The sequence below is a fragment of the Pseudochaenichthys georgianus genome, chromosome 1 (genome assembly GCF_902827115.2).
Source record: "Pseudochaenichthys georgianus chromosome 1, fPseGeo1.2, whole genome shotgun sequence".
NCBI lineage: Eukaryota > Metazoa > Chordata > Actinopteri > Perciformes > Channichthyidae > Pseudochaenichthys > Pseudochaenichthys georgianus.
The window spans coordinates 40,888,277-40,905,296 of record NC_047503.1 but is presented as its reverse complement, the minus strand read 5'-3'; the positions used below and the strand labels follow the sequence as shown (position 1 = coordinate 40,905,296).

The following is a 17,020-nucleotide window of genomic DNA, read 5'->3' as shown; positions in this document are numbered from 1 at the left end:
TAACAACTTTCTTGAAGTCAGCATTTGTAATCACACTAATAGTCTTATACAGATTATACAGATATCTTCATTTAGGATTTCTTTTGAACTCTTTAAGGAAGAGGAGACGCAGTATAAATATCAGCTTTTTATTTAGAAAAAGGGGACAAGTCTTCTCTGTTGTATCTAAACATCACATTGATAAAGAATTGGTAAAGTTGTCAAGATGAATGAGTAGATGTCGTCATCATGTTTAGGTCCATTAATTTTCTTGCATATTTTTATGCCAAAATAGTAGCTCAAAAATATTCACAGAATTTGGAAAAATATATATATATACATCCATGCAAAGCAAACACATATAGTACAAATTAACAAGGTGTGTAGACCAATTATTTTGAACCAATTAAAACAGTCTGCAATGTGAGTTCCTTTGGGGCTGGTTGAGGTAAAATAATGAAACTAGGCTATACAGTATGTTATGTTTGATCTACTAATTTGGCACTCCGGTTTGGCTTAAACAGGGGTGTCCAAACTGTTTTCACCGAGGGCCACATACAGAAAAATATACGAAGGGTTGGGCCGCTCACTAGAAGTATATTGCCTCATAAGTTCAGTTGTAAATTTGCAAATCAATCAAATGTAGGCGTATTTCAAGCTTGTTATGTAAATAAGTCATTGGGCTTTTTTCTTATCAACTAAGATATGTTAGAAAATGTTTCCAACTTGAATTGACTGAATTTATTTGAAAAGTGGTCTTATTAACACATGAATACTACCATGTAATATATTTTTACATTTATATTTAAGAATTACAATATAAGACAAGCACAAGTTTCATTTGTGGGCCATATTCCATTATACTTTTTTTATTTGCTGAGGGCCGATTCAAAATGGTCCGCGGGCCGTAGTTTGGACACCCCTGGGCTAAAACCATTTATATGTTGAAGTATTTCAACCTAATTGAACTCAGGTGTGGCATCTATACGTACATAAGCTACAATCTTATACAAAAAGAGAGGATGAACAAGACTTCATAACAAAACAGACTACATTTATGCAGAGTCAAATATGGCAGGTCAAATAAGATAAACGTTTTATGTATGTATTTGTTTTTTCCACTGATAACACGTGCCACGGTAAGTTTGAACTGTGTTCTAGTGTTCCCATAATACATTTTTAGTTTGGTGAAATGGTCCTGCTCCTCAGACATCCACAGGTGAGGTACTTCATGGCGGTCATGCTGACGTGCATCAGTGGACCCAGGTTGAAGAGCATGTGGTAGAAGGCATGGACAGACAGGCCTCCTGTTTCATCGGCGTATTTCAACGCTACGATGGGCGTGTACAAAGGGTTGGTCAGATTACGGAAACGCGGGCTGCTTGCTTCTATCACTTTCTTGACACACTGCGGATATTAAGAGGGTGGAAAAAAATAAAGATTTGCCGTCAGATTTACAGGATTAATCACAGATGCAGACAAAGACTGCTTACTGGGACTTACTCTGGCGATGTCGTCGGGCGTTTGTCCCAGTGTCTCGAAGATGTCCACAGATGAAGGAAGATAAACGTTCTTGAAGTAATTCACCGTGTCAGCATCTGCTCCGGGAAACTCCTTCTGCTGCACATCCTGAATCATTTTTGCCTCAAATTCTGTGTGCACCGGGCCCGGCTCAATCATTGACATTCTGAGGAGATAGACACACAACAAAGAGGGGATGATAACACTGGGGCTAGAGTAGAGTAAGAGCTCTATGGGCAAATGGGTAACACTAGTGCTTCATGAATGCCTTTAAAATGTGGGTATAATCTGCTTACATTTAAACAAACTGACGTTTAGACTGTAAGACCCTCGCATTTAACTGTCAGTATAATCTATAGATACATAAATGATTCTCATACTCTCAGACTGCAACTATCTTAACAATATATCAGAAGATAAACAATGAATAACAATAATGAAACGCATCATTAGTTTTTTTATTTAAAGGTCACCTATCATGCTATTTTTAGGCAATAGCATAGGTCTCAGATATATAAAAAAACATGTCGATGAAGTGTTTTGCTCAAAATACCAAACAGAACACCCATTCTAGCCATGCCTCATATCCCTCTATTTCACTTCCTGTTTCAGAAGTGCTGATTTTGGGAATAAAGCTTTAAAAAATAAAATAATAATTTGATGCAAAATAAAAAAGGAGGGGGCTGAGCTCATGCGGGACCCGGCAGCTGAAGAAGAAGAAGAAGAATTTTCAACTTATTGTCGTTACGTAGTACAGGCAACAAAACGGTTTCTCTGCATTTGACCCATCCTAGTGTTAGGAGCAGGGTGCTGCCATTATGTACGGCGCCTGTAGGGAACGGTGCCTTGCTCAGGGACACCTCGGTAGCAGTTGGTCTTTCCAGGACTTGAACTGGTGACCTTCCAGTTGCCAAGCCAAGTCCCTATGGACTTCGCCACCACAGCTACTGTCTAAACTAAATACTGCCGTGATGAAACGCCATATCATGGATTATCAAAGATTCTCTCTCAAACAGTTTGGAGCTGAAAGGCTTTCTCTCTTGCCGGTTACACCACAAGGTGAGTTCCTTTTTACTTCCTGCTTCTTCACACACATGCTCTCCAGTACAGGTTAGCTCTGAGTGTTAGCGATGCTGATGTAAACACCGACCATATTACGTCCAAAACAGTCGGGCATTGTTTCTGACAGCAACTTTCTGATTGGGCCGTGGGTCCACATTTCAGATATTACGTCATATCGAACGCAAATCTGGATCAGCTCCGTTGAACCCCCATTTTTAGAGATTTGGGTACGGAGGAAAAGGGAGAGGGTTTTATTTTCTGACGCTGCGTGAGACACACCGGGGACACATATTTATGTATAAATGACATCACAAAGTGCATTTTGCATGATAGGTCCTCTTTAATGTCAGATTGTTTATATCTATTTTGGTTGTGTATAGAATTCATCTCTTAGAAAAACTTTGCAAAACTCGCTGAACGAACGGCGACTCTTACTAACTTTAATGCCAAACTAAACCATCTTTCAGGAGTTTATTTAATATAGATTATTATCAGGACAATCTTCAGTTTGTTTTCTAATTAAGGAAATAGCTATCGTGGCACTCACGTGACTTTAAACTTCAGAAGCTGCACAGCCAAACATTCACAGAAGCCCTCCATCGCAAACTTGGAAGCTGCATACACGTCATTGAACACCACACCTGTAGAAAACAGAATATTTAACGACAGACAACATGACCAGGTAAATATATCTGTTCTTCTTGATCACTGTTTTGTAAAGACATCCATCTGTACTTCATTAGCCGTTCTTCCACCCACTCTTCCATTTGTCCGTCACCAACACATGCATCAGACTTACTGTCATATCTCCCTGTACCATGAAACTTCTCACCCCTTCTCGTCTTCATCATTCATCCTGTCTGCTTACCTTGCAGCCCCATCACACTGCTGACCACGATGATGTGTCCTCCTTTCCTTCTCTTCATGTCAGGCATCACCTCCTTGATCATGCGGATCACCCCAAAGAAGTTGGTCTCAAACACTTTCTTCATCTCATCGATGGGGATGCTCTCTATCGGACCCACGAGGCCGATACCGGCATTATTGACTGGTGAGGAAAAGGAGAATAAAACAAAGAGGTTAAGTGGGAACATCACTTTAGGACAGGGTAGGAATCCACGGTGCATTTACTCACTGAGGACATCCACGTGTCTGTCTTTGATGCCGTTAATACACTGTTTGACGGACTCATCGGTGCAGACGTCCAGGACGGCCAGAGAAAGAGTTTTCCCGTACGCGTCCCCGGCAGCTTCCACCAGCTTGTCTTTACGTTTCAGATCACGCATCGTTGCTATGACTGTGAATAGGCGGAAAAGAAGGAAAGACAGAAAGTTGAATGTAGAAAATATTGTTAAGGAATGTTTTGGGTTTTAGAAAATGCCTTAACCAGCCATGTAAATGGATTGTAATAAGGTGAATAGAGGACCATAGTCTGTTTCACTAGGATCTAAACTCACTTTTCACTATGTATTTGTTCAGTCATTTTTTGTGGTGTATACAACAGTTTTATTTTAACATTACTATCTTAATCTGGCATGTACAGTACAGGTCATTAGTTACTTGGTATTATTCGTAGACTTCTTTTTATTAACAACATCTGTTTTTGTTTTGTATTTCACTTTTTTATTGCATTGTTTTTTGCACCCATGTGCTTTCCTCAGAATGCCTTTGTGTGTTTTGTATTTCTAAACACATGTTATGATCCTTTGTAGATCTTAATCATTTTTCATTTCATTTAATCGTTTAATTGAAAAGGGACAACGCACATTGATGAACACTTTAAACAAACCACGCTTCAAATGTAAATACACCGGATTTTGGCTAATTTCCATCCGTAGCCCCTCACATACAACATTTAAGAACATGACATTTATAAACATAGCAAAAATAAATACATGATATGCAGAAAGCATGAGCAGCATACAAGCATTAACCACTGGCAGTACAATATAGCAGCAGAGAAGATAAAAGAGCTACCTAAAGTGCAAGAGGAGATACCCCTGTGTTAAAGTGCATTTAGCGGTGAGTTGTCCTTTGAAGCTATTGAGAGTGGGACAATCCCGTATCTCAGTTGGGAGGCTATTCCAGAATGAGCTGCCTTTAATGGAGAGGACATTTTGTCCAAAAGTGGTCCGTCTGCGGTGGACCTCACAGTCTCCTCTGGTGTCTGACCGAGTGCAGCGTCCAGTGTGTTGTTTGTGGATGAATTCCCCTAAGGGAGGCGGGGCCAGTCCATGTCAACATAATCATTCATAATTTAGTTGAAAAAGCAATACTTGTGCGTTATTCAAATCCCATATGGAGCGATATTTGTGAAACAGGAAACGTGTGTTACTGTAACTGTACGATCTCGAGAAAACGTGAAGGATAATAGATATGTTTACGATAAAAGACACACGCTCACAAGTTATTGTTTTGTTGCTTTGCCACAGCTTGTGGCTTTTGCCGCTCGTATGAAGAGAGTAGCACCTCCACACTGATTTAAATATCTGAATCCTAATTGGATCTTCGTCTTGCCATGTTGACCTGCAGGCATTATTATTTACAACATTGCTGTTTGCCAATAACTCTGCGTATAATTAAACTATTTTTATTTCTATGGGCAGCTTCCAGCGCACTACGCCTTTAGGCAGCTGTCGTAATGTGATTAGGCAACCTGCCCAGGTAACTGCGGTAACAAACAAGACCATTTTACTATCCTGAGAGTCGAACTGAGTTTACCGGCTTAGGCTTCATGTAGGCTCACGCAAAACACACATACATACAAACATTGTGTTTCGTTAGCCAGCCTCCGGTGTTTCCATATGTGTGTGTTTTACAAGTTGTTAAGTAAAACATGTTCTTTTGGGCTCTGGTGCAGCACTAATACATGTTCTGTCTGAGTGTGTGCATACATGTATGTTTTTAGAAGAGAATATCTTGCCTGACTGATCCTGTCTTTGTGTATGTTTCCTGTCATAGGAGTGAACGGAAAGAAGGGAGTAAAGGTCATGAAGAACATGAGATGGTGTAAATGGAGGGTAAAGTACCACACACACACACACACACACACACACACACACACACACACACACACACACACACACACACACACACACACACACACACACACACACACACACACACACACACACACACACACACACACACACACACACACACACACACACACACGTACCATGTATACATCACTTCAGGGGACATTACATTGACTTACATGCATTTCCTGGAGACTTATCCTAACCTAAACCATAACCAACACATGCCTAACCCTAACCCTAACCCTAATCCTAACCAAGTCTTCACCCTAAAATTAATGATTCCCCTCATGGGGACCACCATTTTGTCCCCATAAGGGAGGCGAGTCCCCACACGTGACTGTGTAAACAGATTTAGGTCCACACAAGTATAGTAATGCTAGGCCACACACACACACACACACACACACACACACACACACACACACACACACACACACACACACACACACACACACACACACACACACACACACACACACACACACACACACACACACACACACACACACACACACACACACACACACACACACAAACGGAAACTGTTCAAAAACATCCTTTTCCTGGCTAAACCTGTGTTTTTTCACAGTCTGATTAAATGAAAAGTCACAACAATGGAAAAAGCTTAGTTAGGTAAGGTAGCAAAGATTACCTTAAGAAGCCTTAATATAGACCCCTGTACGCCTTATATATAGTTAATATGAGCATTAGTGTCTTGTCGTGGTGCACACGTCACCTGCCTCCTCCATTAATAGCACAGTCAGAGCCATAATTAGCCTAAGCACGGCTACAGCGGGGCTTTAGTTATTGTCTGGTGTTACCAGAATCCTAAGAGTGTCTTAAGTTAAGGTTGTGTTGAGTTCAGAGACATTACTATGTGTGCGACAGGAGGTAAGCTGAGTGGACATTGAAATACAAATGATGCATACCTTTTAAAGGGGACTATGCAGAAATGGTTGCATGGTGATATTTTAGTATTATAATAATTATGTTAAAAGCTAGGGTTTCAGACTTTTTGGTCACTATAAGATTGAGTCTAAAGTGCTGACTATTACTATTTTAATATATGAATTTGAGTTGGGTCAGTTGAGCGAAATAAACTAAAACTCTAAACTAAACATTTGTATTTGTTTTCAAAACAGCTTCTGTGTCAGGGCTAGTTATGATATAAAATGTAGATTATGTTTAGTTTTTAGCAATGGCCTGAAAAATAAAAAACAGCCAGCAATTGGTAAAAAATGACTAAAGAAAGTTTCCCAGAATAAAACAATGCATCTCAATTTAAAAAACAAATGCCCCAATATAGCTCCTGCCTCTTGTTACAATCTTTATTATTTAATGACATTATGAATCAATACGGTTATTATGCTGAAGGAATACAATTTATGAAAAATAAAAGCATTAAAGCATGGAGACAGTAAAATACGAGCGCAATCGGGCCTCTTAGCTAAAAAAGACTCATCATGATAGATTTGATTGGCAGCCCGAGTAATTCACAAGTATTTGGCTTCTACCATCAGGTCCGTAAATCATCTGTGACTGTGCACTGTGACCTCTGACCCCCTTGTGAGGAGAGGAAATACTGGAAGCTGCCGTTTCCTCTTCAGTTTGAAAACATCCTCAAATTTGCTCAATTTCTCGGTTTATTTCCTTCCATGAAACAGTTGTGTTATTGATTCTGAGTTATTACGTCTTAATGGGATCCACATTTACCCTCATGTGGTTCAGATTTAAAATAATCAAAACACTGCAAACAGCCTCTCTGTCAGCCTTAGAGGGAATCCCCGCTTGCTGGGAATCCAGATGCACAGACACAGTGGCTTTAATCTACATAAGCATGTGGAGCTATAATACTCTGGTAGTAACAGCACACGTATAAAGGGTTTAACAAATCATGTAACAATTACAATTCAAAGTTATAACTATTTACACGTATATAAGTTGTCGATATGCTTTGGCAGTATAAATGTAGCCATATTACAAGCTACAAATAGTAAAATAAATGAACAAATCTCTCTCTCAAATTCAATTCGATATACAGTATTGCCACAGAATTGTATAATTAATGTCTGTGGGACCAAATCTATACATAAACATGTGGAGTGTACCGTTGTGTATACCGTTTGAACAAAAGCAGCATTAAGCGTAAGAAAGCAGTGTGCTTTTAAAAATCCTGAATAAAATAATATATTTCTCTCTCAAATTCAAATAAGCTTTATTGGCATGTCCATATGAAAACACAGTATTGCCAAAGCATATTGTACGAGCTAGTAAAACAGTAAATAAACAACCCTGTTAGCAATTATATGTATTTAAAAATCAAGGAACGAAGCTGAACATAACTGATGCGTAACTTCAATCAAATACAATAAACAATATGTCTCACACACACACACACACGCACGCACGCACGCACACACACACACACAGGTCACCCACAGGTCACCCACCGTGATAGCGCTTCTGTTCATCCTTGGCCAGCATCACGGCCATCCTGAGGCCGATGCCGGAGGAGCAGCCGGTGATCAGCACCACTTTCTGCCCGGGAGTCGCCATGTTCCTCCTGCTGCCTCTCCACCCTGCTGTCACTCTGTCTGCAGCGGCTCTGCAGGATGAGCTGCGATTTGAGGTGAGAGCCGCTGTAAGAGGATAAGAGAGTCAGAGAGAGGGAGTCACATGGACACAGCGTTACAACAGTGAGATTATCTGAGGCTGGCAGCCCGGTCAATCCCCCTGTGGGAGTATCGACTACTTTGTTTTACTCCGTGACGGTGCTGTACACTTGGCTTATTCTAAAATACACAAACCATCTGACAATCTGACCAGGAATGTGGTGAATAAGTTTATACTATAGTCACATGTCTGTACATTCAGCGCCGCCCAGTGGTCAACATGGTTATTGTTTAAATCAATCCACCCTCACTCTATGAATGGCATCTCCTATTCATCAAAGGCAACACACATCTGGCTCCAGTAGATGTGATGATGCCTGGAGACTGCTTTTATCAGAATGTCAGAGAAGTGATCATTATGATCAGTAAAACCATGCCTCCCTCCCTCTCTCTCTCTCTCTCTCTCTCTCTCTCTCTCTCTCTCTCTCTCTCTCTCTCTCTCTCTCTCTCCTCTCTCTCTCTCTCTCTCTCTCTCTCTCTCTCTCTCTCTCTCTCTTTTGCCCACCCACGCCCGCACACACAAACCATACACACTTGAACAGTCATACGCTGACAATCATACCTTTAAGACAACCTACTTGAAGCGAGAGGAAGGGCATTTGAAAATATGCCTGGAATCCATTTCTTCTCCTTTTTCTTCTTAGAAAAGGTGTGTGTGTGTGTGTGTGTGTGTGTGTGTGTGTGTGTGTGTGTGTGTGTGTGTGTGTGTGTCTCTGCATGCAATCTACTTCTGTTACCAAACCAGCACTGTTACCAAAACATGAACCTATTGTTATAATTGTACACTTTATTTACGGCATATTTATGTTCAAGCATATGATATAAATGCTTACACCTGTAGAATAATATAATTGGGATCAATAAAGTACTACACAGTAAAATCCGGAGTGTTAATTTAACTCTCTGAGATAAGGACCATATGTTCACTGGCAGTGTTAAAATGGACTCTTTAAGTGTTCATTTAATACTTAAATCCCTCCCTTTAAGTGTTCATTTAACACTTAAAGAGTCCATTTTAACACTGCCAGTGAACATATGGTCCTTATCTCAGAGTGTTAAATTAACACTCCGGATTTTACTGTGTATCTTATCCTATCTCTTATATATCCCAAAATACACTTTAAAGCCAGCCATCTTCTTAACGTGCAAGTGTAAGTTATATTTTCCGACTAAAAGTGTGCAAAAAAGGTTTAATGATAACACTATTTCTGACACATTTATACTTTTAAACTTATTCTTTGTTTGTTTTTTGTCTCTCCTGACTCACCTGCACATCTTTTTAAGTCATATTGTCGCCTACATATTATCTAAGTATCACATGTCTCCTTAGACAATACACACTAATGAACATGGGAGCAGAAGCAGGACAGGACAGACTTGAGGCCCGTATAGGTATTCATGTGCACGTATGCATGTGTGTGCATGCACTGCGCTCTGATCCCAGCCTCCCTTCTTTCACCCTATAAACGCCTATCAACTTTCTGACACCTCCCCAATGATCTGCTCTACTTTGGGCTCTTTCACACCACAGATAGAGAATCACAAACCCTTGAAGTAGAAGGCAGGAAGCAACCTTTTACTTTTCTTGTATTATTATTATTATTATTATTATTATTATTATTAGTGCCTATAGGAAGAATATGTGTGTGAACAGAGTGTGGTGTGGGCAAAGACAGACAGGCACTGGAATTTGGAATCTGCTGCAGCATATTTTTATTAGTTGGGCAGCAACGGTGTCCTGTCCTAGCATGCTGTGTGTGTGTGTGTGTGTGTGTGTGTGTGTGTGTGTGTGTGTGTGTGTGTGTGTGTGTGTGTGTGTGTGTGTGTGTGTGTGTGTGTGTGTGTGTGTGTGTGTATGTGTGTGTGTGTGTGTGTGTGTGTGTGTGTGTGTGTGTGTGTGGCTGTGTGTGTGTGGCTGTGTGGCTGTGTAGAGAGAGATCATTGCTTATAAAGTGGCACAATCTTGTATTGTTCAAATTGGATATTTCATACTTAGTCCTGTTGAGAGAAGCTTTGTCAGCAGGTTTTTATTTAAACATTGAAGCTTGTGTGGCTCAGGGGGGGGATAAAGGTATATTTATTAAAGGAGCAGTGATTTGATTTGCAGATTGATCTTGGGCAAGATACCTTCATTTCTCCAACAAGCATGTGCCGGACTCTTAAGTGTATGGAAGATGCTTTGGATAAACGGCATTAGCTTATTAACATGTATTAATGTATCAAACATGTCATGAAGCCTATTGAACGTGTGTTTGTCGGAAGCATCAATGCTAATGTGTGCACGAGAGATAGTGAGACATCATCACTCAGATGATGCAAATAATGCCACGCCCAGTTATGTTTCTGCACAGCTTATTTGTGGAAAGTAACTAAGTACTTTTACTCCAGCTCTTTCGAGAATATTTTACTTTACTTTACTACTTCTCAATTGTACTCCATTACAAGTTCGAGGCAACTACTTGTTACTCACTCGTGTTCTTCATGAGTACTTTTAGTTTTGTTACTTACTTACTTATTTTGATGCAAATACTTTTGCACTCAGGGCTTTTCCTTGGAACAGAGTATTTCTACACTGTGGTATTACTATTACTTAAATGAAGAGTACTTCTCCTCAGTCTCCTGGGAGGGAGGGGTCACTCTGGAGGAGAGAGGGGGGAGGGGGGAGGAGAGGAGAGAAAGTGAGGAAAGTTGTCAGCGGGTGAAGAGGGAAAAACCGTCCGAGATTAAGTGATATCCCCCCGCTGCTCTCCCTTCTTTATCCGTCCGCCCTGAAGAAACACCGTGAATACAGGATAGTATTTGCTGCTAAATATAATTTCCCATTAATGACATCAGCCCTTTTTCGTGCGCGCTCTTAATTAGCAGTGGTGTGCAGTGAGGTGCGCGAGGCAACAGTTCCTAGACTCTCGCGTGCAGAGCCAACATCTTCTCTTGACTTCAGGTGACGAAAGGGAGCCACGAGGGAATTACTAGCGACAGATCGATAGCTTCAAATGCAAAATGATGGATCGATGGAGTCCAGTGCGAGAGACATGGCTGCTGTTGATGCTCGTCTCCGTGTTTCACACCTCAAGTGCAGGTAGGCTGAACATATTAAGGACGTTTTCAAAAAATAAACTTGCTTACAGTTTTTGGGGACTGACTGGGTTAAAAGGGGATTTGAATACACGCGTAAAGGGACCGCAGGCCGGACTCGAACCAGCAGAGACTGAGCCGATGGGTCGCGAGCTCTCACAATCAATCAATTGTTATTTTACTCGCAGTCTTCTCTTGATGCAGTTAAACATGGAACACGTAAAGAAAAGTGATGAAAGCAGTAATAACAGAAAAGAGAAACATACAATACAAGTCACTGGTTTCTTACCACTAAACTGTGTAATAGACTTTTACACTTAACAAAATATATATTACCACCCTTATAACATTTTCAGGTTGTATGAGTAATTCTTACTCTTTCCTCACGTCTTTCTCTCTTGTGTGACATCAGTTGTCATCACCTGCCCTCCAGGCCCTGATGAGCTGATCAAAGATGCAATGTCATCCTTAACATCATTTGTAGGAAACACTAAATATCAGCCATTCGCACAATGTTTTTGATTTGTTTGAATTTGATTTGTCAATGATAGGTGAGCTCCTCCCTCTCCCCCGCAGAACAAGTACTTTTCCACCTAACTTCTAGTAAATGGGCTTTTTGACAGATGCTTTTGTCATGCCAAGTCATGCAGACATGAAGCTTATTGAACTGAATATTTCTGGGCTCCTTGAGCCCTGTGCACATTTGCGAAACAGTCGAATGGCATCGGTCTATATGTCTAGACTTGTTCTGCCATACCTGCCGCATTAGTGTGCTCTCATCCAGCAGCAATGCATGCAGGAGATTTAAGCTGTACAGTTGTGTAATGGGGAGCAGACTGAGGCAAATTAAACTGAGCTGTGCTGTACTCAGGGAGTCTAGCAGACCCCCAAGCTTTACTGGAAACACGAGGAGGACTTTGCTCTTTAGGGGCTTTTAGAGCCTGGTGTCACTGATGGTTATCAGGATGAGTTCAAGTTTGCGTTAATGTATTTGAGAAGGCAGGTTTTAGGGAGGACTTAAGTATTTAATCCTTTAATGCCAGACATTGAGACCATAAAAAGTATAGAAAACTTCAAAGTAGTCCCTTACAATGCCATATGTACTTACTGTCTGTTTAACCTCATGTGACCAGTTAAATTAGACCTTATCCATCAGGTCAGTTCAAATTAGTCAATTTATTCTAAATATAGTCCAACTTCGAAATATACATTATAGTTTATATTATAATTAAAGTAACCATTTCGAAACATTTAAAGGAGTAGTGTGTATGATTTAGTGACATCTAGTGGTGAGGTTGCATATTGCAACCACTTGTGTGTTAAACAACGTACCGCTCTCTGCTGGCATTGAAAGTAAACAATGACTTTAGCCGAACAAACAAATGAAAAAGCAATCACTACAGAAGAGGATGCTTAAAGTTAATGTAAGAACCAACAACACACATTCAGTTGCTGCGTATTGCAATAGGTGGCACCAAAGACAACGAAACAGACATGTACTTTCACCTCAAGGTCTGTTTGGAAGCCTTTCTGGAGCTGTCAATCAAACTGCAGGCAGATGGTGTTTATAAATTGTCATAAATTGTAGATGTTCTTTCATGTAAGTACAGTCAATCCAATTGTTGAGCAACATTTGCACAAAGACAGATCTAAACAGCAAGCATGACCTTTCCAAAGGTAACACAATCTTCTTTCTGGCACTGTTAAGTCCACCTATAGACAAGTTGAATCTCATTTTTACCGTGAACCTTTCCACATTTATGCACAAAATGATGTAATGCAAACATTTACCTTTCCAAATCTTGGGTAGTGAAAACCTGTTGGCAATAAACCAGATCGTGATTCTGAATATATTGATTCTGTTAATCCGTTCTCAAAGCAAACAGTGAAAATAACTTCATCAAAAGGTTAATGTTCCAGACTGCTTGGTGGCCAGAGGCAGTGAATTCCTGGAGTATTTCCATCACTGTTGGGTTGTTAGCGAACTAGCGAAGGTTAACACTTGGCAAGAAAGCGTTTTAGTGTATTTCCCAAAGAAGACCATTGAAAAAACGACTTAATACTACTTTAAAAGTAGAGCTTCAAAGTGTTTAAGGCCTCGGACACAAGTTTATCATTGTGTGTTTTAGTAAGGTCCAGATCAGCTTCTTAAGGGACCTTGAGATTAGGTTGTCCATAAAATGTACAGTTATCAACCGGCACTCAGCAAAAAGAAAATGCTCATTAAAAAACATTCTTCATCTGAACTTCATTACATCTGTTGTTTTCCTCACTTAATGTCTACGTTTTTGCAAGTCAGCATCCATCTGTTTTATGTAGGATTACATCATCGATCCACTGTGAAAGCAAGCAGGTGATTTGGCAAAGACTCCACCATGCTGCCTCCACGTGCTGTCGGCGAAGAAACTGAGAGAGAAATCTGAAAAGTATTGATGTTATGTCCCTGAAAGCCTTTAAAGAATTTATTTCAATCTGGCTTCGTATCGAAGATTTAAAAAAGTGCCTGCAGGAAACTTAATTATAGTTTATTTGGTAAAGTCTCAATGGTGTATTAAGGTGTATTAATACACATATTTAAAATAGTGAGAACTAAGTAAAGACAATGTTCTTTTTGCAGTATTACTATCAAACCTCACTCTGTCTGTGAAGGTCATTAGCGAAGTGACTAATGTCTCTGGACCTTCTGGGTCATCAGAGGTCAAACTAGGTTAGGGTGTGAACCCTGTAGCATCTCGCACCTGGAGGACGGAGAACTCATCCTTGTAAAGTTATTAGTAAAGAGAAACACAGATACACACACACACACACACACACACACACACACACACACACACACACACACACACACACACACACACACACACACACACACACACACACACACAGGGAGAAAAACAAACCCACATAGGGAGAAAAACAAACCCACATACGAACACACAGTATAACATGTAATTCCTTTTTGCTTTTACATTCCTCCTCAACTACTGGACATAGTCTTCAAAACACCCGTCATTTAACTGTCTGCAGTTACAAGTCAATCCATTTTTCTGCTTACTGTCAAATGCTGACATACACCTGGCTGTCAACAGGTAGGGTCTAAATTACGATCACAATTATCTGAGCAATGTGGTCAAGGTACGGTCAATTTGTGTCAAGTGTTGCCTCAGGTGTTCCAGGCTCTTGTGTGTTCAGGTATCTATGAGCCTGTCCTTCGCTATTTATTGCTTTCGAGGTATTCAGTAAAATCATCTGCTTGGCAGTGTTATGTGACTAATTCCAAATGTGTTTAGTTTGAAGTCATCCTGCCGCATCCAGAACTATTTGCCTCCAAAACTCCAGTTGAAAGGTGAAACAGATGCCCGGTGCAGAGTAAACATATCTTTGTGTCATGCAACATTCGTGTCTTGCATAATGTGTCAATGCAGAAAGTGAAGTTAGCAGAATATTAACCATTAACCACATATTGGCTGGAGTGACACCATAGTAATGTATACTTATTCCATTCCTGTTCGAGACTGAATGGCACCTTCTAAGAAGGATGTTTTACTTTATTCATAGTGTACTTTCAGTATATAGTAATAGTCATTTAGTGACAGCAGTCGCGTCACTTTAAATCTTTCTTCCCCAAGGAACTATGGGATGGCATTATCTCCTTTCCTTTAGTTAGGCATGGCATACTATGCAAGCCCCCAGAAAGTGTGCCAGACGTTGAAACACATTTGAGTAAGGACCAAACCTTGATACTACAACTTCTGTCAAGTCCATTACGTCATTGGGCCCAAAAAACTACATTGGGAAAGGGACATCTGTGCTAAATAAACTACCCAGCACGAACACTTTTATAGCCCTTATTTAAATCATTATGGTCTTAAAGTTGTCAAATGCTCTAAAGCCGAATTTATGCTCTCGAGTCAGCTAATTTTGTCTTCATGCACCACTGAGCAACTTTCATAGAAATGAATGGGAGTCCCGCCTCCAACGCTGTATCCAGTTCTTGAGGAGTTAAGAAAGAAAGCATTGAGACACTTTTTCTTAACAATTTCAAACAATGTATCCAGTTCTCAGAAGGGCTGCGTCTTAATACTTGACCGTACTTCAAACACATTTCAACCAGAGCCTCAGTTTAAGATTCCGGCTCTCAGCCATAGACACATGTTACTCTGCAGGAAAGGCCTGCCACTCCTTTCCAGCTCGTGTTGGATATATATTTTATTGTTTGGCATCACCAACTAAGCGTTCAATCTGAACCCTAGTATCCTTCCTTAAGGATGAACATGTTTTAAATGGTGCCCTTCTGGCCAAACCGCCCATCGCTGATATTACAGCAGGTTTGATTCAACAGACGAAGGGAAACACCTGCTGGGACTTCACTGAATGGGATGTGGCCAGAGGCCAAACAGAAGTAATTCAATTAAAATCATCTTTTTTATTTTATTTGTTGCAACGTTACGTCCACTTTGGCCCAGACTGATGTGTTTCAACAATTGTAGGGTTGATTACCTTGGATTGTGTAAATACATTGAGGTTCTCTCCAAGACAACTTGAACTATATTTGGTAATACCTAAACCTGTAATCATGCTTCATTGGTAATCAGGTCAAAAATGTTTGATATTTGTAAAATATTTTTGGTTTTTTGAATATCTGACATCACATATGACCTCCACGTGCGCTTAAGTTGTACTTAAGTTGCTTGGTGATAAGTGTTGTGAAGTGGATGTGAATTCAACTTGTGAACATAGGAACATGCTAAAACAGTTAAAGTATGATTTTCAGCTTTTGTTTAAACATTTTAGCACTTTTCTCCTAATAAGGTCATTCACTCTTTTCTGCCATACTTTCTCTTCATTATAATTTCACGGTTGTCTCACCTCTGTTCACCTGCCGGCAACGATTTTAACCCGAAGGGCATAATGTGTAGAGAGGTCTTTGTGTTTACATACAGGCGCCATGACAAACATATAGCATTTGCACATTTTACACTCTAACAAAGTAGTTTCTGCATTTATGAACAAATCCAATGAATGCACAACTCACAGGAATGTAACTGGTCCTTGAGGTGGTGCTGTACAAGTGTGTAGTCCTCGCTCCCTTTAAGACAAGGATTAGTGAAACAAAGTGGTTATATGTTTGTGAAGTTGGAATTGGTCCTTTTGCTATTTTCCATGCCGTCACATAGCTACGGCTAATACAAAGCCGTCTCAAGTTCCTTTTGAATCCTTTCCAAGATGTGTTGAAATAACTACAAGGGCAATGAGGGCCGAACAGGAATGGTGATTCGGATAAGAGATATTAAGATAACACTAAGACATGAAAACCTTTAACTCAATGTAAATTATGGATTTATTAATAGTTTTTTTACTCTATTATTACATAATAAGTGTGTACAATGTGAGAGTCTGCCAGCTGTCTCATGTTTGACAGGTTTCGCTGTAGCAGAAAGGGATTGTCTTCCCGTGAGATTATGAAACAACAGAAGGAGCTCAAAGAAACGTTTTGTACAGCGATTCATGAAAGTGGTCTTTGTAAATGGCAGTTTTTGAAGAGTTGTTCAACTTAGGTTTTACGGACAGTTACAGCAGCGTTTGTCACTTCACAGATTTGAGCGCTAAACGTGTGTGAACATTGGTTCAATTGAATGCTTCGTCATTATTGTTTCTATGGCTACAATG

The 17,020-nt window shown here is 40.2% G+C and overlaps 2 protein-coding genes across 2 annotated transcripts in view; one reads left to right on the top strand and one right to left on the bottom strand.

Annotated features, from left to right (window-relative positions):
* Positions 1–112: 112 nt before the first annotated feature.
* On the bottom strand, positions 113–16,419 carry LOC117449718 (retinol dehydrogenase 8-like). Its single transcript, XM_034087558.2, has 7 exons — positions 16,386–16,419; positions 8,054–8,242; positions 3,698–3,859; positions 3,431–3,610; positions 3,110–3,203; positions 1,483–1,666; positions 113–1,386 (listed from the first exon to the last, which is right to left on the bottom strand). Exons 2-7 carry the CDS (start codon positions 8,157–8,159, stop codon positions 1,159–1,161), a joined length of 954 nt encoding a protein of 317 aa, XP_033943449.1. The 5' UTR covers positions 8,160–8,242; positions 16,386–16,419; the 3' UTR covers positions 113–1,158.
* col5a3b (collagen, type V, alpha 3b) overlaps positions 11,276–17,020 on the top strand; it is a 61,480-nt gene continuing 55,735 nt past the window's right edge. The window contains exon 1 of the mRNA XM_034091804.2: positions 11,276–11,354. Within this exon, the coding sequence (XP_033947695.1) occupies positions 11,276–11,354 (79 nt within the window). The remainder of the gene's footprint in view (positions 11,355–17,020) is intronic.

What these genes read in the sequence shown, in the direction of transcription:
- LOC117449718 (XM_034087558.2), bottom strand. Translation starts at nt 8,159, where the DNA reads ATGGCGACTCCCGGGCAGAAAGTGGTGCTGATCACCGGCTGCTCCTCC. An exon ending in TGAACAGAAGCGCTATCACG is followed by an intron (nt 3,860 to 8,053) that starts GTGGGTGACCTG and finishes GCCTATTCACAG; the next exon opens with TCATAGCAACGATGCGTGAT. An exon ending in CTTCTGAAGTTTAAAGTCAC is followed by an intron (nt 1,667 to 3,109) that starts GTGAGTGCCACG and finishes CTATCTCCTCAG; the next exon opens with AATGTCAATGATTGAGCCGG.